Source organism: Lethenteron reissneri, chromosome 14 (assembly GCF_015708825.2).
Source record: "Lethenteron reissneri isolate LAM-NWPU_2019-01 chromosome 14, ASM1570882v1, whole genome shotgun sequence".
NCBI classification, from domain to species: domain Eukaryota; kingdom Metazoa; phylum Chordata; class Hyperoartia; order Petromyzontiformes; family Petromyzontidae; genus Lethenteron; species Lethenteron reissneri.
Genome location: NC_083792.1, coordinates 13,110,298 through 13,137,682, shown reverse-complemented (window position 1 = coordinate 13,137,682; position 27,385 = coordinate 13,110,298). Strand labels below are relative to the sequence as shown.

At 45.8% G+C, this 27,385-nt stretch overlaps 1 protein-coding gene across 3 annotated transcripts in view; it reads right to left on the bottom strand.

Annotated features, from left to right (window-relative positions):
* Window positions 1–10: 10 nt before the first annotated feature.
* LOC133342426 (1-phosphatidylinositol 4,5-bisphosphate phosphodiesterase beta-1-like) overlaps window positions 11–27,385 on the bottom strand; it is a 148,327-nt gene continuing 120,952 nt past the window's right edge. For all 3 annotated transcript variants that reach the window (XM_061551604.1, XM_061551605.1, XM_061551606.1), the window contains 16 exons: window positions 27,036–27,120; window positions 24,099–24,223; window positions 22,368–22,522; window positions 21,956–22,120; window positions 20,173–20,272; window positions 17,156–17,260; window positions 16,277–16,365; window positions 15,901–16,042; window positions 15,373–15,423; window positions 14,670–14,886; window positions 8,697–8,841; window positions 6,649–6,725; window positions 4,103–4,198; window positions 2,568–2,625; window positions 1,682–1,768; window positions 11–343 (listed from right to left, as the gene is read on the bottom strand). In XM_061551604.1, coding sequence (XP_061407588.1) covers window positions 140–343; window positions 1,682–1,768; window positions 2,568–2,625; window positions 4,103–4,198; window positions 6,649–6,725; window positions 8,697–8,841; window positions 14,670–14,886; window positions 15,373–15,423; window positions 15,901–16,042; window positions 16,277–16,365; window positions 17,156–17,260; window positions 20,173–20,272; window positions 21,956–22,120; window positions 22,368–22,522; window positions 24,099–24,223; window positions 27,036–27,120 — 1,901 coding nt within the window. In that variant the 3' untranslated portion in view covers window positions 11–139. The remainder of the gene's footprint in view (window positions 344–1,681; window positions 1,769–2,567; window positions 2,626–4,102; window positions 4,199–6,648; window positions 6,726–8,696; window positions 8,842–14,669; window positions 14,887–15,372; window positions 15,424–15,900; window positions 16,043–16,276; window positions 16,366–17,155; window positions 17,261–20,172; window positions 20,273–21,955; window positions 22,121–22,367; window positions 22,523–24,098; window positions 24,224–27,035; window positions 27,121–27,385) is intronic.

Genomic DNA, 27,385 nt, shown 5'->3' with positions numbered 1-27,385 from the left:
AGTCCTGTTGAGTACGTAACTAGACCAGCGATCGCTTTTTTCTTTTTCTTTGGGCGAGCATTCGGTGCCACGTTGGCGAACGTGGCACGCGTAGAGAGCCACCCAGGGGGCGGTCCGCCAAGAGCTGCCGGAGGCAAACTCAGAACTGCGTGACCACCGAGTCGTCGTCGCAGTCGACCGACGCCGAGAAGCCAAACTCGAAGGAGCTGCGTGAGTTTGTGCGGAAGAAGTACTCCGGCTCCTGGGGGAGCTGCCCCTTCATGCCACCCTCCACGTAGTCCTTGATCTCCGTGGGCAGCCGCTTCAACTTCTCATCGTACTTTATCTGCAAGGACTTCAGTTGCTGGGGAAATGAAGGAAAGGGAGGTGGACATCATGGGGAGGTTGTTATTCGTGTTATTTATAACAATATTGTTCCTTATTTAGCCAGGAAAGCCTTGCTCTGAGTCTCAAAACCCATTTTAAAAGGGCCTTTGGCTTTGGGATGTTTCGCCAATCTCCTTAACGACTGTCAATGTGGGAGGAAATGAGAGTATCTGGAAGAATAAAAACCCCTCATACACGAGGGGGGAAACCGCTCAGAAATCAGGAAGGGATAAGTTATCAACCCTCTTACTGTCTAACCACCAACTGGGCATCTCCTAGTTCAACAGGACATGGCTGAGATCTGCATGATACATCAACCATGCCTGCAAAGTGCTGAATCGCGTTAAGAAATGATACTCAACTATCATGCCTGGCTACATACCACTTAGAGATGGCATTCTGCTTGAAATTGTGACCCTGCAAAATATGTTGACGAGGAGTTGTAAGCATGTTGAACGTCTTTTGCACCGTGCATAGCCAACTATGCTAATCGGAGGGGAGGTGCCAATCTTCTGTGGGTGAACTCATAAACATCTATCATCAACAAAATGCTCCTTTCTATTCATTATTCAGAGAAACTCTACATCGCCATAGCAATGGGAAAATTACAACCGATGTAGAGGTAATACAGCACACGTTTTTTAAATGCAAATGTGCTAAGTCCTGAATTGCAAAGTGAAATTGAAAGTTCTTTTTTTTTATTGAAGCCATCTCTTATGAGGCACATTTATGGATTGCAGCTTCCCACATCACAGCCCACTGAACACCAACTCTTCAATGGTGGATTTCACACATGAGCTGTGTTTCAGCCAGGTAAGGCCCACTCTTTATCAGAATTGGACCTGGCCACAAATGATAGCGCAACGAAGTGGTTTATCATGTGGAAGCCTGGCATAGCAGCCAAAAACTCTAAATCCATGTTTCTAAATGTTGGAGGAAAACCCAGAGGAGCTGGAGAAAAACTCTACACCACACAGGGAGAAGATGTCATCTCCACATAACATGGCATATCAAGGTTCAGGATCGAACCCACGACCTCCTGCATACCAAGCGCATAGGTAGTTAACATCTCGCCGATTCAAGGCAAACAGCCACCAGCGTAGCAATCAAAAGTACCGCTCGAAATGTCAAAAGGTAAAAAAAATGCGCTTCTTGTCATTTGCTCAATGAGAACGTGAGTGACAACACAAGCCGTTGGTTTAATGATAAATTGAAGGAAATAAATAGTGAAGTATATTTTAAAGGCTTCACGAGCAATGCAAGAGACATTCAATGGAAAGAGCAGAATCACGAGGAACGTGAGAGGCCAAATAACCGTCTGCTCCTCGTCCTTTATCTGCTTCAGGAGTTGCTCGTACGTTTTTGCAATCCTTTCCTTTCGCTTTTCTTGAGAATCCTGCAACTAAAGGCATGAACACAGTCACAGCGATTATGCTCAAGAACCCAAACACTTAAACTTCAAAAAGTGTAAGAAAATATATGGAACTCTCCATCACTTCACGACACGAGGGATAATGACAATTACTGGAGCATTCCATTTAATTTTCCAGGAAAGGTTTCAGGCAATAAAAAAAAATATATTTTTTGGTCCAACGCGGACATAGCGGGCGTGCAATTAAAGTTGCTCCGTCTGGCTACATTGGGAACCAAGAAGTGGACTTCTCATCTGCTGCGATAAAATCATGATAATTTACAGCCCTTTGTCAAGCCGCTGTCGAATGAAGGCCCTCTCTCCACATTGTGTCGGTCATGGGAGTTGTTGTTGTGTCGAACTTAAAATCACTGGTCAGTGCAGGGTAGTGGATGGGGACCACTTAGGAATGTATTAGCCACTGAATGTTAGTCGTCACAAGTAATGAAACTCAGGTTCGCCGGCTTCCTAAGCACAGAGCACAAATCACTGCGCCACCACTCTCCCCACCGCGCAATTATGATCTTCTTTCGTTCCCTTCCGTGTGTTTTTTATTCGACGGAGCCCTATGAAATAGTTCAACTTGTGTCTGTCTTCTGTCATTATAATTCTGAAGTTAAATACAAAGGTCTGTTTTTGTTTGTATTTCTATTTACAATACAGGTGAGTCACTACTGCAATAGAAAACATATTTCACCAGAAGCACAGGACATGTGCTGGTATGTGAGTTTGGAGCCTCCAAGTGTTCATTAACACAAAACCTTTACATGCAATGGAAATGCTCACTTACTGTTTTAACCTTGACAACTGTGTCCTGTATGTGCATGGTATTGATCTGGTTCTTTTGCCTGTAAAGAAATGACATTATTGTGCAAACCTGGGAATATGAACAGCACCAGGAATTTGCCACCGTCCAGCGATCGGTGTTAACTCATGAAGAGTCAGTCAATGCAATTATACATTCCAAGTGTGTAATGTGGACTCCACCGTTATAAACATGCACACGCACTTGTAACTTTAGATGGTGAGAAATTAAAATAAAAGTTTTTAAACTTTGTGTAAAGAGTATATTTTGAAGTATTTTATTCCAGTACTTGTTCTAAAGCCTATTGCCATTCTCCATTTAAAGAGTTTAATTAATGTGTACATGTGCAGAAAATATATCTGTGAATCACATTTGTTAATAGCACTGCTTTAAAAAGAAAACAAGCATATAATAATAATATTTTTTTAAAATTAACAAATAATTTGGTAATGCTGCATTGGCAATTAACAAAAAAAAAACACACATTTTTCAATAGCAATGTCTTAAAACCACAAACTAAACTTAACTATTTTAATTTTACCAGGTAAGACCCACTGAGCTCTTTTTCAGAAGCAACCTGACCACAGATGATAGCTCAAGGAAATGGCTTATCACGTGGAGAGTAAAACCGGAGGTCCCAAACAAAATTCCACACGACCACAGGGAGAACACGCAAACTCCAAATATACAAGCGTCACGGTCGGGATCGAACACACGACCTCCTGTATACCAGACGAGGTAGTTAACATCTCGCCACCGTGATGTCCAAAATGAAACATAGAAACAGGTGATATTTCAGGTAATGGCTCTTCTGATTTATATGCTATGAGGAAGTGCCACTGCCCAAAACATCGCTTGTTATATATATATATACTTTCCCCCATTATGGCCACAATGTTATTTGACGGACCTGCTGAGTATATATTTTTTTTATCAAAAAGTTTATCGTCAATTGTGCATCAATTTCGTGATGAAAGCAGTCCACTTGTACACTCGCCGCTGCCATACCAATATAGAATTTCTCCCAAAGGATCAGGACAAACAATATGATGAGCACCCACAGAAGCTCATTTGAGTATGGAGACACTTCAAACTAAATTCACCTCTTGACAATTTTGTTGAACTACATCGCCTGGCTTATGCCATTTGCGCGCCCGTGCTAACGTACACCTTCGCCACACAGGGAGAGCTGCCATTGGGGGTCCCCTTGACCAGACTGCAGCAGGGCAATTGGAATGATTGATTATGAGATGTGATCTCAGCGGCTTTAAATTGCTTAGGCAATTAAGCATCTGATAATTGCCAATCCTTTGCCTTATGCATTTTTTGTTAGCAAACGCAGGAATAGTCCCCGCAGGGCCGTGAGACTTGTCCAACCTGCCTGGCAACGCGTGCTGCCCTCTACCGTGCGCGTTCTAGACCTGCACGGGAGAGGTGCGAGCCAGCGAGCCGTGGCGAGGGGGGGGGGGGGCTCCTTGCCGTCGAGGCGCCCCACAGTCGTCACATCCCCCCGAGTCTACCTCTCCAGCTCCTTCTTGTCCTTCACGTCCTTAGAGGCGTTCTCCAGCTGCTCCTGCCGAACCGTGTCCATCTGCTTCCTCGTGTCCTTCTCCTCTCTGGGACGCAGAGGGCACGGGCGACAACATCAATGACGATGACGGGAAAAAAACTGACGATCTGCCGCGACTTGACCACGCGCGCCAGTGAGTGGTGCGGAGTTGTAAACGATGAATTTCTGGCCAAGTGTACCACTTTAGGTGGTCGGTAGACGGTAGGTAAAGGTACGGCGCTGAAATTGCCTGCAAACGCCACTGCTGGTGGAAGGGCCACCACGAGAAGGAGCTCAGTCAAGAGACACCCTCCAGAGGGGTATAGGCCGACTCTTCCAGGCTGGCCAATTATTTTGGAAGACGGTACTTTCTCGCCAAGCCACCCTAACCATATTGGATAAATAAATAATAACGCTTACGTTGAATAATGTTGATGATCGTCTAATGAATGACAATTACGAATATATGTTGTACAAGGAGGTTGGGGAGGTGGGGGGGGCCATGATGACAACATTTCAGCGCAAACACTGATTAACATTCCTGTACGGTGATAAACCACGCTTTGCTTTCATTGGCGTAAGACGAGCTGAGCGACTGCATCTGGCAAGAGCATGGGGCTTGCTCTCTACACTGACGTCATCCTGACGGGAGGTGACAAGGAGCACGTGCATGCCACAGCAGTGACCCGCAGGGTGGTGGGTTGCGGGGGGGCGAGGGGGGGGGCAGCGTGGGTGGGTGGGTGGGGGATTGAATTGCTCCTTACGTAGAAAAATGAGTCGCTTCAAGTTTTTCATCGCAGCCACGTCAGGTAAGAAGCCACGGAGTTTAATGTGAAATGTGCGGAGGGCGATCCATCATTAGAATAACCTGCGTTGGCCACACCTGGCGCGGGTTCTCTAGAAAACCCGAACCGGGTCATTTTTCAAAATAAAGTGGAGTTTAATGAATCCCCCGATAGACATTTCAGAGCTCCGCGCCCTATCAATGAATCCCCACGGGACGCGTTTAAAAGAAGGAATGCCAAATAGATGGAATTTTTGCAGGAATAAGCACAAAATGGAAAAGGAGGCTCCTGAATGCTACATTTTTTGCAGCTGAAGCAGGAAAATTCATTTCTGATCCTGTAAAAAACATTACTTAATGCAGTAAATCCCAGACTTCGGTGTACACAATACAAGAGAATGCACTCTCTGATATCTGAAATAAATACAAATTCATATTAAAGCTTTGCTATTTTTCACGCAGGCAGTGATAAGAAATCCTCAACTCTTTCTATTTATATATATACGGGATATACGTTTGCTCTCCGATGTGTTTTCGGGTCTTGTTCGGCATAATGTCCAACGTTTTGCCCCACGTGCCGCTGGGAGCTTCTTCAGTTCGATATGAATGAGCTCCACAGCACGCGTCGCGAAACGTCGGACATCACGCCAAACAACGAGCAGCACAACCACGACAACCTACACAGCATGAACGGTCAACTATGTATTAGTTTTATCATGCATCTGTAAGCAGAAGAAAATTTAAATGTCTATGCACTCCCCGTGACAAAGAGGTACAATGTTATATTGTTGTCCTGCCCTGCCGATTGTTCCGTTACGTTTCATTTCACGGCTGAACGGAAGACTTTCACTGGCTTGTGTGGTTATGTTTCTTCTGCCTGGTTGCGTTTCTCTTTCCGACAGATAGAACGCTATCACTTGCCTCTTTGCTAGTGCTTTAACGGATTGCATTTCATCTTCTGGGTCTCTCGCTGGCTGCGATTTGAGAAGGTAACTAACCGATGATCTCACTTGACAATGGCTCGTCTGTAAATGTGCACACTGCAACCCTAATCGTCATACAGGCCAGGACAGGGCATAGGTTACTGCCCGCTTGATCACTTCATTCTTTGCAGATGTGCGGTAGGTTACAAAAGGGATACCATCTCGAGATTACTCTTCTGGTTCTTGCTAAAGGAACTGTGAACACTCTGTGCGCATGAATCATCAACACCATCATGATCGATTCACTGACAGATGAAGGCCTCTCCAAGCTGCCCCCATCTCTTGTGGCCCTGCAATGCAACAAGCCATCTTGCACGTCCACACGGGCTGATTTCAAAGCTCCATCTCCAAGGAGGACGTCCCTCTAGGGTGTGCTTCCCTCCTCCGTGTCATTCCCCAAGCCCACTTCCTTTTCTTAACAGTCGAACTCATGCCTCTGCAGCTGCATATGTTCTCTCATCCATAAGTTTCTCTTTCTGCCTCGCAGTGCGACTGCAAGCATGCGCTTATCGGTGCAAAGAGAAGTGCATACCGTGTGCACGTACTGCCCTTAAAATTATATTCAATAATAACAAAATAAATAGCTGCGGCAACGTGCACCGGTTAATTCTCGGAAGATGCATTGGTGAGAGAGATGTAATCTATCGTTGTGCGACATGTGGTTGTGCACAGCGAGGGACGTTGTTGAGACAAGTGTGCTATGGCGGCACTCGGGTTACGCAGCGCGAACGATTCTCCGGCCGTGCTCACTTCTCGCACACGTCCTTCAGCTTCTTCTGTAGGCTCGCGTAGCTCTCCTGAGCCAGCTCCAGCAGCTTCTCATACATCTACAAAGAGAGGGGGGGGGGAAATGAGGTTAGCAAAAAAAAATGAAAAAAACACACACCGGATATAAATTTAAATTGTGGGCAACAGCAAAGTGCGTCCTCAGCATTTCACGGAGCAGGTTAAACAAAGCAGCTGATACTGGGTTGGCAGTGCGGATAACAAATCTAAAATTACATCTTTAATATGCTGCCATTAATCTGTAGGAAAGGAGGCCGGGTTGGCAGTGGCGCACACGTACATTACAGCACAACATTCAACACATTCATCCACAACACTGGCCTAAAGAGGAAATATATATAATCGGAGATGTTTTTCAATCGTAGAGAGGCAGTGTTCCCGTCTTCATGAAACAAGTTGGTGTTGTAGCCCTTGATGCTTTAGCAATTCCCTTTCCAGGTGTTTACGTGGGTTCCACAGAGGTTAAATGTCGCTTTGTAAAATACGTGACAGTGAATGTAAGGCCCATACTAATTCCACCAAGTTATATGGAATTCACGGAGACAGTCATGTAACTCCCTAGCTATATTGAACATACTGATAAGGGTGCCCTATGCCAACTACCATTAATATTGCCAAAACAACAACAGGCGATGCACACGTCTCCTTCGTAAATGGAAGAATCAATGACAAGCCGTGGCAGTGCGATTGTGGCCCTGCAACCCAAACATCGACCACACGCAGTAGGCCACTGCTGCCCGTGCTGCTTCAACGGAGGAGGAGGAGGAACAGCAAAACCGCACGGAACTCTCTCCCGAAGCCCTCTCATGGCCAGCAGACCTCGACATTGGCATTTAGCGCCCAAACGTATCGCCGTGTGCAAGAATGGAATTGAATGTTGCTTATTGTGGTTTTACTTTTGTGTTGTTTACGTCACACCAAAGAACCTTGTTCTTCGCTTGCAAGTGCATTGCATACATTGTCATTAACGAATTCATAAACGCGCAATTTGATGTGTGCATCATCGTGAGTGTCGGCAGGGATAATTTTTTCCCTGAATATGTTATCAGTCGCTGGTAGACTGCAACAGGCACATGACCGGCAGGCAAAGCTATAACAAAAGGTACACTGGGTGTGGCGTGGTGGGTCTTGACATATTTTGCTGGTGGCCAAGCCGGATAAACAAAACCAGGCTGCAATTAAGCCGTGAGCGTGAGAATCAAACTTGCATCCATTCCCCGATGCATTCACATTACATGCCCACTTAATGTGTTTCAAGTTTCACCTTTAAATTGTATTTAACCGGGTGAGAACTCAGGAGACCAGGATGAGTGTCATTTGCAAGAGAGACCCTGGGTCACCAAAATTACTGAAAACAAACCAATAAAACAAGGCACAGCTAACGAAGAGAATAGGAATTGGAGCAAACGCAACTCAGTCACACATGAGAAATAGAAAAATATTCCAAAAACATAAATCAATGTGAAACAATAAGTTCCTTGCAGCATACGTTGGCTCATCAGATTATTTCTAAACTGATCATAGTGTCTTAAATATACGCTGCCAAGCCTGGTGGTGCTCATTCAGACGCTGTCTTTCCGACAGACCTGTTCTTCACCTGAAGACGGCTGCTTGCGTTGTGGCCGAAACGTCGTGAGAATTATTTTATTACGTTTTATTTTTATTATTTTATTATTTCCCTTCTACGTGACTTTACCGAAAGAACCAAGAAGATGAATCCCTGCAGTCACGAAAGCTTTAAATCGAAATTTGATCATAGTGTGATTACATTAAAGTTACACAAACATTAAACAGATACAGAGTGTACTATTATGCTAACATGTCAACAGACAAGGATATAGCCCCTCCGATTGGTACAGTTGGCTACGTACAGCGCGAAAGAAGTTCCACGTACACGCATATACATCGAATGCGATTGCAAGTGAAGTCATCAGGCGCAACGTGGAGAAGTCCGGAGCCTCTGTCATCGTGTGGCACACCGCTCACTCCTCGACCTGCTGCCCCGTGCCCACCTGTGCGTTGTGTTGCCCCCTCTTGCGCAGCTCCTGGGCGTAGTGCTCCTGCCTCAGCAGCACAAGATCCTCCTGCTGCTTTTTGCGCATTTCGGTCAAGGAGCGGCTCAATTCCGAGTCCACGAATGGCTCCTTGCAATCCACACTGCAGCGCGCACACACGCGCACAATAAGAGGTTCAGGTGCAGCCCTGCAATTGCTTGCTCACACGACTGTTGGTGAAAAGGCCTCCACTACTACAGGTAGCCCACGAGAGAGCCCCTCGAGAGGGTTTTACCCTGACGCATGCTGGCCACACGTCGTGGAAGTGGTGGGATTACCCCCACGCTTTGGCCCACCCTTTGCAACCTGCCGATTGACTAACATAATTTGACCATCGTTTCAACAGGTGGAAAAAAGTTACATTTTTTTGTGAGTGAATATTTCAAGACGTAATGCAAAACTAATTGCAATTTCATACTTTGGTATCTATATATATAAAATCGTTCATGTCTGTCTGTGTGTGTGTGTGTGGACTTTGGCCCATACGCACTTTCATTGGACGGCGGTTGCCCCTGGCAACGGCTAGCCACGCCTTCGCCGCTTTCATTGGACCTGGCAACGGCTAGCCACGCCTTCGCCAAGGGCTGCAGTTTCATTGGACGGCGGTTGCCCCTGCCAACGGCTAGCCACGCCTTCGCCACTTTCATAAGCTCCGTATTTAATTAAATAATAGCCATTACACAGTATTGTTGGAGCGCTAGGGGGGGGGGAAGGAACGCCACCCGTACCCTGCCTCTTCCAAGCCGACAATTTTAGGCGAGGCCGCAGGCTTTGCACGCTACTAGGCCTCGACACCCACCACGCCACTCTGAGGTAAATTCATCAAAGTTTTTCCTACTCTTCACTACACCCCCACCACAATGTGTGCTATTAATATTACTATTAAACCCAACGCGCCAACAATCGATTACTTTAATGTTCACTGTACAAATACTCATTAAGCTGGGTGAGCGTACTGCCAGTCTATCATGTACACTGTAGCCTGCTTATTAAGCTCGGTGAGCGTACTGCCACTCTATCATGTACACTCTAGCCTGCTTATGAAGCTGAGTGCGTGTACTGGCAGTCTATAATGTGGACTCTTGCCTGGTTATTATAATCGATTCTTTATATGTTCTTTGTACAAACAGTCATTAAGCTGCTTGAGCGACCCCAGTTCGATTCCAACTCACGCCCACCACCGCTGACGATTATTTGAAACGGACCTGGCCCTCCCCTAGGTCCACTCAGCCTCAAAAGCGTAACTGCTGTCGTGTGTGAACATCGTCACTGGGGAGACAAAGGCGGCGGGGCATCGTGGATCCAAGTCCCGGGCGAAGCCGGGTCATGTGTATGTGTGTTTGTGTTTATGTGTATGTCTGTGTGTCTCTATGTATGTGTGTATGTGTGTATGTATGTATGTGTATGTATGTGTTTGTGTGTATGTGTGTGTGTATGTATGTGGGTTTTTTTATGTCTTTATGTGTATGTCTGCGTGTCTCTATGTATGTGTGTATGTACGTGTGTGCATGTGTTTGTGTGTATGTATGTGTGTGTGTATGTATGTGTGTGTCTATGTATGTGTGTGTATATGTATGTGTGTGTATGTGTGTGTATGTATGTGTGTTATGTGTCTGTCTGTGTCTGCATGTATGTGTGTGTGTATTGTGTATGTGTTTGTGTGCATGTATGTGTGTGTTTGTGTGTATGTGTATGTCTGTGTGTATGTGTTTGTGTGTATGTGTGTGTATGTATGTGTGTGGGGAGCGGTAGTGTAGCGGTTAGCGCGCTGCGCTATGAACCTGGCGACCCGGGTTCGATTCCCGCTCACGGCTAACACCAGTGACGATTATCTGAACCGGTCCTGGGCCTCCCCTAGGTCGACTCAGCCTTAAATGAGTACCTGGTGCGGTGTGTAAACATCGCCACTAGGGAGACAAAGGCGGTCGGGCGTGGTGCTGGCCACCCACCCCCTCGTGTACCGTTCCGGCCTTCATAGGTGCTCGCTAACAGCACTTGCCCCTACAGTCTGTTCAGGCTATACGGGGGATCTTTGTCTTTGTATGTATGTGTGTGTATGTGTTTGTATGTGTTTGTGTGTTTACGCTCGCATTACACAAATGTGTTGCTGGTCTAAGGCGTTCCTCGCACAGCATTGCCGCTTTATTATTCCAGTCGTTTACTGCCTTACGCACCCTCAAAGTCGTGTGTGTCTGCAGCAAGCGCGTGTATGTGTACCTATGGACGCGCGCGCGTGTGTTGTGTAGGGGGAACGGTAGTGTAGTGCTTAGCGTGCTGTCTGTGTCTGTGTGTGTGTGTGTCTGTCTGTGTCTGTCTGTGTGTGTCTGCGTGTGTCTGTGTGTGTGTCTGTGTGTGTGCGTGTGTGGTGTGTGGGGAGCGGTAGTGTAGTGCTTAGCGTGCTGTCTGTGTGTCTGTGTGTGTGTGTGTCTGTCTGTGTCTGTCTGTGTGTGTCTGCGTGTGTCTGTGTGTGTGTCTGTGCGTGTGTGGTGTGTGAGGAGCGGTGGGTGTAGTGCTTAACGCTACGCTGCGCTACCAACCCGGCGAACCCAGTTCCATTCCCGCTCACGGCCACCACCGGTGACAATTATTTGAACCTCCCCTAGGTCCACTCAGCCTCAAACGAGTAACTGGTGTGGCGTATTAACATCGGCACTTGGGAGACAAAGGCGGCTGGGCGTGGTAGATCCAAGTCCCGGGCGAAGCCGGGTCATGTGTATGTGTTTATGTGTATGTCTGTGTGTCTGTATGCATGTGTGTATGTATGTGTGTGTATGTGTTTGTGTGTATGTCTGTGTGTGTATGTATGTCGGTTTTGCCGCCGTGGTGGATCCAAGTCCCGGGCGAAGCCGGGTCATGTGTATGTGTGTATGTGTTTATGTGTATGTCTGTGTGTCTGTATGCATGTGTGTATGTATGTGTGTGCATGTGTTTGTGTGTATGTATGTGTGTGTGTATGTATGTGGGTTTTTTTGTATGTGTTTATGTGTATGTCTGCGTGCCTGTATGTATGTGTGTATGTACGTCTGTGGATGTGTTTGTGTGTATGTATGTGTGTGTCTATGTATGTGTGTGTATGTGTTTCTGTGTTTGTATGTGTGTGTATGTATGTGTGTTATGTGTCTGTCTGTGTGTCTGCATGTATGTGTGTGTGTATTGTGTATGTGTTTGTGTGTGTTTGTGTGTTTACGCTCGCATTACACAAATGTATAATGCGGGTCTAAGGCGTTCCTTACACAGCATTGCCGCTTTATTATTTCAGTCGTTTACTGCCGTATGCACCCTGAAAGTCGTGTGTGTCTGCAGCAAGCGCGTGTATGTGTACCTATGGACGCGCGCGCGTGTGTTGTGTAGGGGGAACGGTAGTGTAGTGGTTAGCGTGCTGTCTGTGTGTGTGTTTCTGTCTGTGTGTGTCTGCGTGTGTCTGTGTGTGTGTCTGTGTGTGTGTCTGTGCGTGTGTGGTGTGTGAGGAGCGGTGGGTGTAGTGCTTAACGCTACGCTGCGCTACCAACCCGGCAAACCCAGTTCGATTCCCGCTCACGGCCACCACCGGTGACGATTATTTGAACCTCCCCTAGGTCGACTCTGCCTCAAACGAGTAACTTTACTACTGTAGCGTATTAACATCGCCACTGGGGAGACAAAGGCGGCCGGCCGTGGTAGATACAAGTCCCGGGCGAAGCCGGGTAGTACAGCTAGTGTTATTTAAAATATTACTTCATGACTCGTTTAACGAAATTAACAATTCTCTTCAGAAGGGTTTGGGGAAATGTGTCCATAGTGTATGCATAAAATCATCACTTGAAGGGATATCCCTTCAGGAAACCCTTTTTTTTCATTTCTTCAATTATGCATCTGAAGCCCTGAATGATGAACCAAAAGTGCAAACCATTATCATAATAAAGTCACTGCCCATCATCGACATTTTCATAAATAGGTCACCGTAATTACCATCGGCACGACCGTTTCATCCGGGGGCGTATTTGTACACTCGGCTTTAGTTGGCAACACAAGAACAGCATCAAGATGCCTCGCCCGCTTACTAGGAAGGAACCAAAGAGGGTAATTAATCCAAATTTCCGCAAATTGGACAACGAGCACTTAATGATCCAACCGGAGCAGTCTGTGACCATCACTGCAAGCGGTAATTGTCAACGCCGCTGGAAAGCGGCGATGTCGTTTGTGTGAAAAGCGGCAACAGATTTCCTTCATCATTCCGAAGCCCCTGCAGGGCGCCCATTGTGTTTTGTTGACATACCACTTTTATTATTAGCACAGCGTGACGTGCTACTCCAATAAACCTCCGAGGGGGTCCTTGCGGGAGGGCGGGGGGGCACTAATAATGGCAATAACTCCTCCAGCAGATTTGTCTTGGCTTGTGTGTTTTGAACACAATTGGCAGCTGCATTAACACAGGAATGGACAGATTTGCCCGGCAGCTCTGTGCTACCATCTGGTGGGAAATTCTGCAATGAGCGCACTGCGCTCCGGAAGACACACGGCCGTGCGAGTGAGGTCCATTGGTGGTGCCATGACCACTGGGGGGTCCTGACACGGAAGTCATTTTTTGTGTGGCCCCCCTATCCTTTCAATTTGTGATGGCAGAATACATTACAGGGTCGCACTCGCTTTCGGATGCGCTTCTGCGATCGTCTGGAAGCTCTTCCTTCCGATATTAGGAAGCCACTGAACCTATGCACTTCTAAATCTAGATTGAAAACTAATTTCTTTAGAACTGCTTTTTGTGTTTAGTTTGTTGTCCTTCCCCTACACCGAGGATTAACATGGTTGGCTATGTATGGTGCAATAGAAGTTCAACATACATATTAATACGTACAGAAGAGATAAACGACTAGGGAAATGACAGGTGAGATTTAGACAAGAGATGTTGTGAGATTGCGGATTGAGTTTGAGCTTATTTGATTTGTTACATATGTAGTGTAATAGCGCCGACTGGTGGACAGCAGTGGCAACTGTGGTGGACAGACAGAAGTAAAAGCTCTGAGTTCTAGAGGTAGGAGCTCTGTGCGTTCTAGAGGTAGGAGCTCTGTGTGTTCTAGAGGCAGGAGCTCTGTGCGTTATAGAGGTAGGAGCTCTGTGCGTTATAGAGGCAGGAGCTCTGTGCGTTCTAGAGGTAGGAGCTCTGTGTGTTCTAGAGGCAGGAGCTCTGTGAGTTCTAGAGGCAGGAGCTCTGTGCGTTCTGGAGGCAGGTTCACTCTTTCACATGACACTGTCGTGGTCTGCAGAGCTCTCACCTGGCTCAACAAAATAAACTCGAACTCCTGTTACTGAAGAGTGATAACAGACGTTGTCGGCAGTGGCGGCTCCTGCAAAATCTCTCAGGGGGGGCAAATGTCTGGATGATTGATAAGGATAAGGTCCACCCATGCAAAGGATAAATTAACAGCTTAAGCATGTAAAGGCAACTTCACTTCTTTAATATTAATGAAAAATAAAGTGACTCTTACAATACATCTTGTTTGTTTCTATACTCACTATAAATACAATTCACTCATGTTTCTTTTATTAAAGATTCCACTAGGTGGCGACAAATAATTTTGTTGGATGAAACGTGCTTACGTATGATGACGTAAGCACGTTAGTGCGAGCCCTCCCGGAAGCCATAGAGAATGCATTGCAGCGCCCCCCCGTTCGAAAAAAAACATATTTGAATGTAAGTCTATGGGACCACTCGGGGCGATTCTCAGCCGGAGGGAAATCGCCCAAAAAGAGGCGGTACTCCACAGAACGTAGCATGACGCTGATTGGACTATATCCAGAGGTACAGTGACGGCTAGCGTGACTCTGTGGTTGAATGACATTGGTGGTGCGTCGCCCAATCGCCCTAATGAAGAAACCGCCCCTGGTTGTCGATACAGGGCAGGGTTAGGGGCTGTGCCAAACCCATCGCGATTGCGCGACCCGACACCTCACCTCTTTCCCTTGAAGAGTTTCCGTTCAAAAGACGCCCTCTGCCTGAGCAGGCCAGACTGCATGTCGGACAATTGCGACGACTGCTCCTTGATGAGGTCGGCCGCCTTCTTGCCGTTCTTCTTCTGCAGATCCTGCAGCTCCTTCATGTGCCGCTTGGACAACTTGGCGAGCAGCTTGTTGCACTTAAGGTCGTCCAGACTTGCGAGGCGCACGTCCGCTGTGAAAAGCCACGAGCATCGCGAAAGGATTTTCATTCACAGTGGCACTCGCAGGAACACCTCAGCGTCTCAAAGCGCCTCACAGCCTAGCCAAGGTAAACCCCGCCCAGTGGAGAATGTCCATACACCACCACACCAAGGGGTCTGCAGTAATGCCCTGCAATTGGGTATCATCTACCGTAGGGGGCGATGTTGTGATGCGGTTTTTACAATTTATATAATTGGCAAAATGTTTTCAGGTTTTGGAAATTTGTGAACAATGGCGCCGACATCTATGATCTACCAGTTTTTGAATAAAGTTACAGGATCTGTGATGTCCACCGCGAGTGTTTATGGTAAATAGACCCGCAGCATGAACCATGAACTCACATGCATACCTATCCTCCATTTAAACAAGCCTTAGACCAAGACTCTCCCTTTCAGAGGAGAGTGTGGGATGCATGAGAATGCAGTAAAGACAAAGTATAATGACTCTGAACACTCACCTTGAAAATGCTCATCAATGCTGCATCTCTTATCAACTTTCGGGGACAGGCCTGTGAAACCCCGCACAGGACAATACATTGCTGTCAAAAGTGAAATGGCCACTCCAACTTAAATTCAATTTATCGTTAGTGGGCCATGAACATTACTTTTTTCAGTTACTCAAGATTGTATACGTGAGAACCTCAAACTGGATGCAATTTAAGCCTGAATATCAGTTGATGTCGTGAGAATAATCTTAGATCGTTCCTATTGTTTACATTTATATTCATGCCTTCATCTCTCAAATCCAATCTTCAGAAAACACCGTGTAGTAAGACTTTGAAAAGCCTTTGTGAGAGCGTATTTCCTTGCCCGACTCCTATTCCATTTGTATTGTATTACTTTGATACAATCGCAATGTAGCTCTTACATCTTTATATGTGGTTGTTATGTCTGAGTGGAAGGAGCTATAACATGAGTCATCTGTGTGTTATAAATGCAGGAGCTCCGTGTGTTCAAGAGGCAGCAGTGTGGATGTGGCCACGTACCGAGGCCCAGCAAGTCTGGCGGGTTGGTGATGCTGGCCCGGTGTTTGTCCCGCGGTGCGGCCACAGGGTCAGGCCGAGGGCCTGGGCTTGGCCGCTGCGGGGTCTGAGGAGTCTGCGGTGCAGCCTGACCATCCACCTGGTCCTGCTCCACGCGGAGCCCATCACAAGCTCACCGTTAACATACAGCAGTGACTACCCTGATGATGATGATGATGGTCATAAAACAAATGTCTATTGGGACATGCAACGATGGATTAATTTCACAATTAAAATCCTTTCTGCACTTGAGAGCTTGGTTTAACCAGACAGCGGGCTGGAGTCAGCAGAGCCATTTCAACGCTCTGATCATCCTTGAAGATTCTTTTTAAATTCGTACCTCGTCCATGGTGAGAGATTCCAGCTGCTTGGCTCGCTGCTCCATCAACCCCTGGTACATTATGGGGTTGGACAATCCGCTGATGATATCTTTAAAGAGACATAACACGAATAAAGACACACGTGGTTATTTTTGAAATTTCAGAATTCTATTCAGAAATTAAGTTACAGACACCCCTTGCTCAATTGAATGATGTGCAATTATTATTTACACTGATGGAAGTCGACAACCCATGATGGAAATTCCACATTCATTTGGCAGGGACCAGTCTGTCCTTAGGGAAAGCTTTAGTAGGTGGTGCTCATTATGATGATCGGATGAGATCATGCTGGCCAAGGTTTAAACTCACATTGCTATGTTTGGGAACCTTTCCACTCAATCACCTCGCAGTACTTAAAATTAAGGCTACAATTTCGGCACATTCATCTTCAGTGAGATTTCATGGCATTGTTTAAAGTAAATTTAAGGCACACCAAATCGAACGTGTTTCTATAGTCCTCCCCACTCCTCCCCAGCCATTTACAAGATTGTACGTACTTCCGTTACCACCACGAGCGAACTCCAATGCCCTTCTTGGACATTCAAAGTAGCATTTATCTAAAATAAATACTCAGGACAATAGGCTCAACTCATCGGGATTAGTGGCAATGTTTTTCAACCACTGTGCATAATGACCTTAAATACAATAAAGGGGGCAAGGGGGCAGGCTTATTTACTTAATGTTACAGAGAACATGATGGGCCAGGCCAGAAGGATCTTGAGCCTGGAATTCTTGAGTCAGTCACAGACGCTACTGGGGCAGAGCTCTACAAGGTTAGTGCCTGTGATCGATGTGAAGAGACAGGAAAGAGCCAGGGTCACGAGACGCCCCATACTCACTCTCAAAGGCGACCGGGACATAATCCTTGACTTGAATGAAAACGAAAATTGCAGGGAGACTCAACGGCTGGTTGCTCTCATTTCGCAGACAAATGTGGTGGAAACCTGGAATAAACAAACCGCGCCAAGTCAAGCGTGCCAAACAAATAAGAGGTGGCATTTCTCGTGTGCACAAAAAACAAAAGCATCAATTATTGATTCTGGCGGTCACAACACTTGCATCAAATCGTACACGTGAGAATAGATATTTTTTGTGATAACATGGACTGATAAGTTGGGACAACACCTGGAAAAGACTGAAAAGGACAGGTAAAAGTGGAGAGTTGACAGCCAGGCCATCAGTGGAGCCCCCACAACCACTGTGGTTAAGAGAAAGACAACGATGACAATGATGATGACAATGACGATGACATCTGACTTATCCAAATCACACGGAACACTCCCAATCTCATCAGATATCTCATGTGAAGCAAGAGTTGAGCCTGAATTGTGCTTGGATGGGTGAGCATCAGGTATTATAGGCTTGCTGTGGGGCCACATTGTCAAAGCAGCAGAGGGCAGTGCAGCAAAAGTCACAGTTATATGATATTCTTTGGGTCTTTCGGTAAAGTCACGTAGATAGAAAAAATAACAATAAAATAATGAAAATTAAAATGAAGTGAATAATAAAAAAGAATATATATATCACGACGCTTCGATCGCAACACAAGCAATCGTCATCAGGAAAAAAAAGAGGGGGAAAGCTGCTGAGGCAGGCTGTTTTAAAGGTTTGAAATGTGTGTAGCCCAAGGGTCATAAACGAAGTGGGCGGGGCTCGTGATGTCAAAGTGAGAGATTAGCAAGTCAATGTAAGATCTGGGAGCTACCTCCACGACTAGGGCGTGGAGGTGGCCATTGTATTGTGAGAGATTAGCAAGTCAATGTAAGATCTGGGAGCTACCTCCATGACGAGGGCGTGGAGGTGGCCATTGTATTGTGAGAGATTAGCAAGTCAATGTAAGATCTGGGAGCTACCTCCACGACGAGGGCGTGGAGGTGGCCATTGTACTGTGAGGGATTAGCAAGTCAATGTAAGATCTGGGAGCTACCTCCACGACGAGGGCGTGGAGGTGGCCATTGTACTGTGAGAGATTAGCAAGTCAATGTAAGATCTGGGAGCTACCTCCACGACGAGGGCGTGGAGGTGGCCATTGTATTGTGAGAGATTAGCAAGTCAATGTAAGATCTGGGAGCTACCTCCACGACTAGGGCGTGGAGGTAGCCATTGTATTGTGAGAGATTAGCAAGTCAATGTAAGATCTGGGAGCTACCTCCACGACGAGGGCGTGGAGGTGGCCATTGTACTGTGAGGGATTAGCAAGTCAATGTAAGATCACAGAGCCACCGCCACATAGAGGACACGAGCTTCAAGTCGAGTTCTATGACACTTCTATGCCTCCCCTCCCGCCCACATCAATGCTCCCAAGCTTCACAAACACATACAAACCAGCGGAATGAAGTCTGGTCAAATAACCCTCGCGATCCACATGACATTGACCACGACGTAGAAAACACTCGTTTTAAACATGAAACGGAACAATTTATCGACTTGAGTTGGGGGTAGAGGGTGTGTGGGAGAGGCAAATCATAACACAATTAATATTTTTCACGAGCTCCCGGTACTCTGCGTCTACCGTTCTAGCTGAAGGCAGATAAAAGCGATGAACATTCTGGGGGCCGGAAAGCAGAGAATTGAACGTTATGAAGTCCACGAATGAATGTGTCACTTCAGTGCTGATGTATGGTGGCAATACGCAGACTGCGAGGCGCAGAGATCATTCAGCAGACAGCGTGAAGAGGATTCGTAAGCTGTGCTGCGTGTGACAGTTGATGCCTTGTGGTGCTTTTATATATATTTAGTGCTCATGAGATTACACCCAAAATCACCGGTTCGAAGCTGATCATGGAATCATCGTTTATCATCCTAGTCACACGTTGAATTGCCTATGAAGATTGATTGAGGGGGGAAGTCGTGGAGAGACAGAAATGCTTTGGTTCCCACACATTATAAGGCCAGATCCTACAGCTCTCCAGCGGCTCTGAGCAGTATGTTGCAGTTAATCTTAAGTCGTTACTCAAATAGAATATACACAGCAACTATTGACCCCCCTACTGCAAACCATAATAATAATACATTGGCAGGACCCTCGTGAAAAAGATTTGTGAGAGGCAGTGAGGCTTTCCTGGGAAAATTAGCATAATAACAAAAACAATGCATTAATTTAAAGTTATTTAAAAATGCTCAAAATGAAAATAACAACTCTTGCCAATTAAGCAAATACTGAATGAGCTGCCCCACTGCCACCATTGACAACTGCCTCGTTAAATAAAGACACACACAGTAGTGTGATGTTTCCAGCAATGCCACTTGTGATTGACAGGTCACTGGCTAAAACAGCATCCCTCCTGCAAGTGACCATGCGGTGGTGATCATCTCTATTGGGGGTGCAGAGAGAATTCCACATTCATATGGTGGGAGCCAATTTTTCCACTGGACATCATCATCATTCAGCAGCAGATGCAGCAGCAGCAGCCATAATACACTTCTGGATGAAGGAATCTCCACGCTGTTACCATACGATATATATCCAGCTCGTAGGACAAATGCAGCACTCATTTAAGGAATGCCAGAGAGATGATACACTGAGTGACATTGATTAACTATGTTACGTATCTCTTGGATTCGTTTTGGGGTTGTACCGCTTGTTATTTGGCACGCTGTCCGAAGTTTCGCTCTACGAGCTGGGAGTTTCTTCAGGAATCGAATATTCAGCGCATGCCGACAGGTACAGATTGCAACATGAAAAACATTGGAGAGCTGTACAGCCCAACAGCTACAAACCTACGCAGTAGTCCTACGCTTTGAACGTGCTACTGTTCAATGGCAGAGGCAGGGTGATTGACGATTGCGGTGGTTTGTTTTTGTTTGGGTTTTTAGTTTCATTCTCTGAATCAAGTGTGCAGCCCTCCCCCCTCACCAGGGCGGATGGCAGACACAGGCAGGATGCGGTGTCCGACGAACTTCCCACCCTCCTCAAACACCCCGATGCGCAGTGACGCAAGGCTGGGCAGCACCACCTGCGAACACAACCACGCAGACTCGTCATCACGACCGCCAGCCATGGTCAACCGGCATCGTGGTCATGCAAGCGTGGTCTCTGTTGGTCTCTATGTCCAGGCACTGCCTGGGTAGGTTGGGCAAAAACATCTCTCCATACTTTCCACACTTTTCATTTTCTGTCTCTATTACTCTCCAGTCCTCTCCTTTCTTTCCCAAGGCCTCAACAACATTTTCTGTAAACCTCATTTTTGCCTTGGATCCCAGTTTCCTTCCCTCTGAACAAAAACTTTTTAGTTTGGGCAATGTTGTCCCCTCAATCCGCCAATCTTGCCTATTCTATCCTTTCGAGCACTTCTCATTCTCCTGCCAGGTCGCTGGCATGCTTGTCCTTCACCTGATGTAATCTCGCTGGATTTCATTCATTTTAAATGTTGGTCTCTGCATACCACCTGCAGTGGCCAAACTTTATCGACACAAATATCTTCATGAAGTCGATAAAACATGGAATAACCACATAATGGGAAGTTTTATCACTCTTCTTCATCATCACCATCAGCCAAGATAAATCCACTGCTGGATGAAGGGCTCCCCATGTCGTCGCATTCTCTCATGGGTTCTGTGAATGTAACAATCAGCTTGGCATCTGCACATGATCTGATTTCAATGCTGTATCCCTTGGCCATCATCATGGATGATGAAATCGGAGTTGCAAGTGACCAGGTGTCAGATTTCAGGCTGCATTGCCGTTAACATCCCACCACGGTGGTGATATGTTAACTACCTCTCCTGGTATACAGGAGACCGTGGGTTCGATCCCAACCGAGGCCTGTTGTATATCATTTGTGGCCAGGTCGCTTCTGAAAAGGAGCTACATAGCCCAGTGGGTCTTACCTGGTAACAGAGGTGGGACAAAGTCATTGTTATGCAAGTCCAAGTCGAGTCCGAAGTCATCAAATTCATGACTCGAGTCTGACTCGAGTCCAAGTCACATGACTCGAGTCCACACCTCAGAGGTGGGACAAAGTCATTGTTATGCAAGTCCAAGTCGAGTCTGAAGTCATCAAATTCATGACTCGAGTCTGACTCGAGTCCAAGTCACATGACTCGAGTCCACACCTCAGAGGTGGGACAAAGTCATTGTTATGCAAGTCCAAGTCGAGTCTGAAGTCATCAAATTCATGACTCGAGTCTGACTCGAGTCCAAGTCACATGACTCGAGTCCACACCTCAGAGGTGGGACAAAGTCATTGTTATGCAAGTCCAAGTCGAGTCTGAAGTCATCAAATTCATGACTCGAGTCTGACTCGAGTCCAAGTCACATGACTCGAGTCCACACCTCTGCCTGGTAACATAAAAAAAATATTTGTTCAGTAGTTTTAGTGAGCGCTTTTATTCGTAATCAAATAAACGTTGGTACCAATAAAATTTTGCAAGCTAAGATGGTGCCAACAGGTGAAATATCTGGCCTAAGCCCATCATAATTTCTTATTATTACGCTTGTTAACTCAGGAAAGCTTCACCAATTCTAAAGACATTTCTATCAGGAGGGTCCTGCCTTGTTGTCACAGTAGGGGGGGGGGGGTGGGCAATGCTGCTTCGTAGTGTAATTTCAAGATTTTTTTTTTTATTATTGGGATAATTGAGCAGTGCCAGTTTGTTTTGTGTGTTAATAAAAGGAAATGAAAACGCAGTGGACTGACCTTATCAAAGACAAAGGGTTCCTCTTCCCACACCGGGTTGATGGAGTTGTTGTCTTTGCTGGTGCGAGTCTTGTATTTCCGCTTGGTGTCCACGGGCAACCCGAACATATCCACCTCCACGTACGTGCTCACTTTCCTGTCCGACAGGAACTGGCCCGAGATTACCTGAAGCGCAGAAGATGCACACACAGAGGATTCCTCTCATCTTACTCCTCCCTTCGGTCATCTCATGAAAAGTGTGTACATTGAAAGTGGGGGCCTCAAAATATTTGTTTTGCTTTGGGCCGCCAAAGGGGATGACACCACCACTCTCCGTCTATTCCTATGCTGCCACTCCAATCACTGTCTACCCCTGCCCCTATACTGCAATCCCTGCCCGTGCCAACGCTTGCATCGTTCACGCGGGGGCCACCTTGACAGAGATGGTGTTGGCGATGACCCCGTCGATGATGTCCTGCGTGAAGGGGTCAAACTGCTTGTCAGCCCGGCGCATGAACTCTGGCTTGAGTAGGTAGCCACTGCGGCAGTTGTACTCGAAGATGCCGATGTTGAGCTGCATGGCCAAGTCTGGGTGGCGGAGAAGGTGAGAGAAATCAGTTCTCACTGTGGGTTGTGAAGGAGTGTGGACATCTACCGGAAATTATTGTAAATATTCATAGAGTGAAAGAAAAAACTGTCCTTGGTTAACCCAGCACAATACAGTTTGGATGTATACAGCGTGTATAGACACAGCCATAATTCAAGGTGTTGTAAAAATAGTGCGACGTGAGCATCCAGGGGAAAATAATATATTTATTTCCTTATTTCGTAAAGGGAAATACACGGTCACAGCAAGAGGAGGAGAGGAGGTCTTGAGTGTCCACTTGAGCAGGGAGTCGATAGAAAAGCTTGTTGGTGGAAGGGAGGTTCAGATTACAGGGGCAGCAGCAGATAAAGAGCCCCCTCCCGCTTGCAGGAGGTAGACTCTGCAATGTGTCACAGTACGGCTGTATTGAGACTTTTTACTAATATGAATTTAATTTTAGTGAAATACCTACTATAATCACCCAGCAATGTCTGTCCTTAACGAACGTGACGTCACTCCACATCGACCAGCCCCCCTCATTAATATTCATGAGTGGGTGACATCACTCAATATGGAGAACTCCCCCCCCCCCTCACTAATAATCATGCGCAAGTGACGTCAGTCCACATCGAACAGCCCTCCTCATTAATAATCATGAACAGGTTACATCCTCCACATGGACCTCCCCTCATTAATAATCATGAGCAAGTGACGTCACTCCACATCGAACAGCCCCCCTCATTAATAATCATAAGGTGACGTCCTCCAAATGGACACCCTCCTCCATTCATAATAATTAGCGGCCTGACGTCACCGTCACTGTGGAGTGACCTCCGTGACGCTATTGAGACATTAAAGTAAAAAGGACGTCATGATGAACAAGGGATTATAACCTTAAAATGAAATAGGTCTGCGTCACCGCGCCCTTACACACATTAGTGCAATGAATATCACTTCGCGGTCTGCTTTCTGCTTGCAAGTTTCATATTTACTGCAATACACCCGTCCTTGGATGGGCAAAAGGCAAGTAAATCATAATAGGCTATTCTAGGATAGGCGAGGACGGTGCTCTGTGCTGTGAACCCAGTGACCTAAAATTGATTCACGGCCATAGCTAACGTCAGTGGAGAGTGACCATCGGATCAAGTCCTGGCCATCCTTCACCCTGCAGTAGCAATAGAAGAGTGATACAGAGGCAGCTGAGCAGCAGTGAGCAAATTAATTGTCGTTCTTTTTTCGATCTATGTAACTTTACCAAAACTACCATATTATATGAATTCCTGCAGTCACGAAAGTTTAAAGTCAAATTTCTAGATTTGAAGCTTTCGTGACTGCAAGGATTCATATTCTTAGGTTTTTTCGGTAAAGTCACGTAGGTAAATTATTTTACTTTTATTAATTTTCATTTTTTACCTACGTGACTTTACCGAAAAAACCTAAGAATTTAAAGTAAAAATTTAGCAACTGTAAATCGATGTCCTATCTTGTACATCCACATGCTGGTTTTGGGGGACAAGACGCGCGTTAGTGAAGGCTTTGGCACAGAAAAAGGAAGTGATGTGGAGCAGATCAGCTCACCTAACGTCTGGTAGTTCAGGGCCACCATCTGACAGCCGGCGTTCCAAAACACCTGCGGCATGTAGTTGGAGGAGTCGACTCGTGTGCCCTTGGGATAGATGCGGCTCAGCTGGGTCTTGTTGTATCTTCAGGAGTCGATGTGGTGTTGATGGCGGTGGACAAGTCGAGAGGTTGCTGATTAAGGTGCCACAACAGCCTCTTACTTTGAAGATTGTTAAAAATAACTGGGTTTTAGCGCCATATACATTTTTTTAAATGAAATATGTACATTTGTAGGGAATACTGCAACGGACCAATGGTTATCCACGCTGCACTTGCAATCCGGAGGGTGCGGGGGTTCGCCTGGCGGCAAGTGAAAACAATGGTGCAAGTTTCTTAAATCCGCCTGCCTCAGCCCACCCAGCAGTGTCAACCGGTGCACCACTGTCAGGTCAATCATTAGGTGATGTGTGGTGGGGTGAAGTGTCAGTACTGCTACACCTTCAAGACTTCAGGCCACAGTGGAAAAGTAGATTAAAAACTACTTTTGAGAAGGGCTCTCTAGAGCTCACTAGAGTGGAGGCTCTTCAGCGACCAGCAGTGGTGAGAGAAAGCAATTGCAGGGCTGTACCTTTGCCTTTATAGTTTTTAACTGCCACTGTGCTATCGACATCAATCATGAGATGAAGAAGTGTCGATACAGAACTTTCGCAAAGCAATGCATCACCTTGTGTCAGAGCTGGAATTTCGCCAATTGAATTGAAAAGAAAAAAGCGTAATGACTTTTTTTTTCTCTCTACAGTTATTGGTAACCGGGCTGAGATCAATAATTCACGACACTTCAGAACCGAGTGTAATCATGGGCAACTGAGATCCTGGATTAAAACCGAGCCTTTCAGATGTGCTGGCTCAGAGCTTTGAGCCCCGAGCTACCTGGTCAAATGAATTAAAAATGTTTTGAATACCGGATTCACGTTTAAGAAAATACATTTTTCATACTATTGATAGTGCAAAAATCTACTGCATTCTGCCTTGGTTAACATTTTTGAAGAGTTTTTTAACGGCCACAATGTTTGCAATGAGATATGTAGTTAAGTCGATTGGAAAAAAAGGAAGTTAATACTTTGGCACGTACAAATAATATCTTTGCAAACGTGAACAATCTTGTTTGGTGGTGGAAGTTAATCACAATAATGTTGGCATACAACTACTTTGCAGTCATGTAGCCAAACCCACTGCACTGGCTAAACAGGATTATATTTAAGTTAGTCTTAAAACAGTAACCTTGTTGTTTTATTACTTTGGTGATTACATAAACATAAAAAAAAACTTAATTCCAACTCTTTGGAGCTGGTGACCATTGCAAAGATTGTGCATACACACCATGCAATGAGTGCGTTTCGAGTGTAAGAATCGATTTCAATCGATGGATAGTAGCCTGCGGTCAGCTTATAAAAGTTGAGAAGGCTGTACCAAAACATTGCCGATGCAGAAGTCCAACACTGCCCACTAGTGGAAAGGATGACCAACCGACAGCAGAAGTTTAAATTCCTGTGGCACACCAACAACACCCTTTGTAAACAGCACTGCCGTGGATCGACCTGTGCACAGTTACACCCCCACCCACCCACCCCCCGTATGAACATACTCCAGGTAACGAGCCCAGGCACGTTGGCCGTGTTGCCATAGCTCAATGGGCCCTACCCGAAATAAACCGACCGACCGTCTGGGTGCGTTTCTTTGGGTACCTCGATTTTTCGCCCGCAAGCCAAACAGTCATGAATGGAATTGGCCAATTATCCCAATTGCAATACACTCCTTAAAGAGTCGGGGCTCAATTGGGCTTTTTATATGAAGGATATATTATGATGAATAAATAGTCCCCGTGAGGCAAGCCCTCTAAGTGAAACCCACAAAATTGTACCATGCTTGCGGGGAATCTAATAGATGAATCTGATGGATTGCGTAAGTAAAATGTGTATCATAAATCCTCCTCCACTCAGCAGAACCAATTAATAAAGTTGTCACATGAACAAAGTACTCGTTTATTACTGCTTCAGCACCATCGGTGTGTTGTTGGAAAGCAACATTTAACGAATTGGGTACGACGTTTAGCTGGTAGTTAGAGCCAGTATCATTAGGCAGTTCACAGATTTCCCAAAATATCCTTCAGCATTTGATTACGTGACTTTATTAATTGGCTGTGTTGAGTGGAGGAGGTTTAACAACACACATTTTACTCAAACGATCTGGTTAAAAAATAAATTACGGATCACAACAATTGTCGTGCAAGCTTACGCATCAAATTAGATTAATCTGATATGAGACAAATACCAAATCTAAGAAAAAAACATAACAAAAAGGACATTAAAATGCTTGCAAGTAATTCAGTCTATAATCAGCAGTGGGAGAGAAAATAAAAAGTAACGTACCTGCTATGCCGTATGATTCACAAACACGGTCATTCACAAAAAACAATGGAACTAAAACTGAATAGTGTACAACGAATCGCGAAGAGACGTATTACATTGTGAGGCACAAAATGAATGGAAGGACATTAAAAGAATATGAAGACAAGTAAGTGTGGCTTGGACAGGACACGTCGCTACGAGCAATGATGGCTGATGGGCCATAATAATCACGGTGTGGCAACCAAGTAATGGAAGTGTATTTAAAAGTACCTTCATATGGGAAACGGAGCGATGAAATCAGCTCGTGTGCATGTTTTAGGTGAATTATTATATCTCATGCTCATGATGGACAGTGCCTTGTGGAGGCCTTCATCCAGCAGTGTAATGACCATGATTTATCTCACTGCATCACGCGCTTTCAGGTGCGCTTCTGCGGCCGTCTGGAACGCTCTTCCTTCCAGTGTTAGGAAGCCACCAGAGCTCTGCACTTTTAAGTCATCATCTGGATTGGAGGGGTGAGGATGCCACGACGCCAGTGGGAGGATACTCCACAAACTCCACGGGACACTTGGTAAGCTGCTCCATGCCCTTGCTCTCCACGAAGGAAGACATCTCGTAATTTCGGTTCCTCTCTGAGCGAGAGAAAATGGAAATTATCACGTGTTTTTTGTTTCGGGCACGGAGAATTGTTGAAACACGTGTGGAATATCCGAGCGGGATATATTTCACGTACCACAAGTCTGACGGCCAATAGCAACGAATGCTTCTACACGTCAAATTAAAACATAATTTCTTTCTTCTGTAGAATAATGTAAACTCTTTAAGCAATGTTTTAATACCAGTATCACATTTTTAAAATGATCTTCATGAATATATGTTTAAAACGTTGTTTTGTAT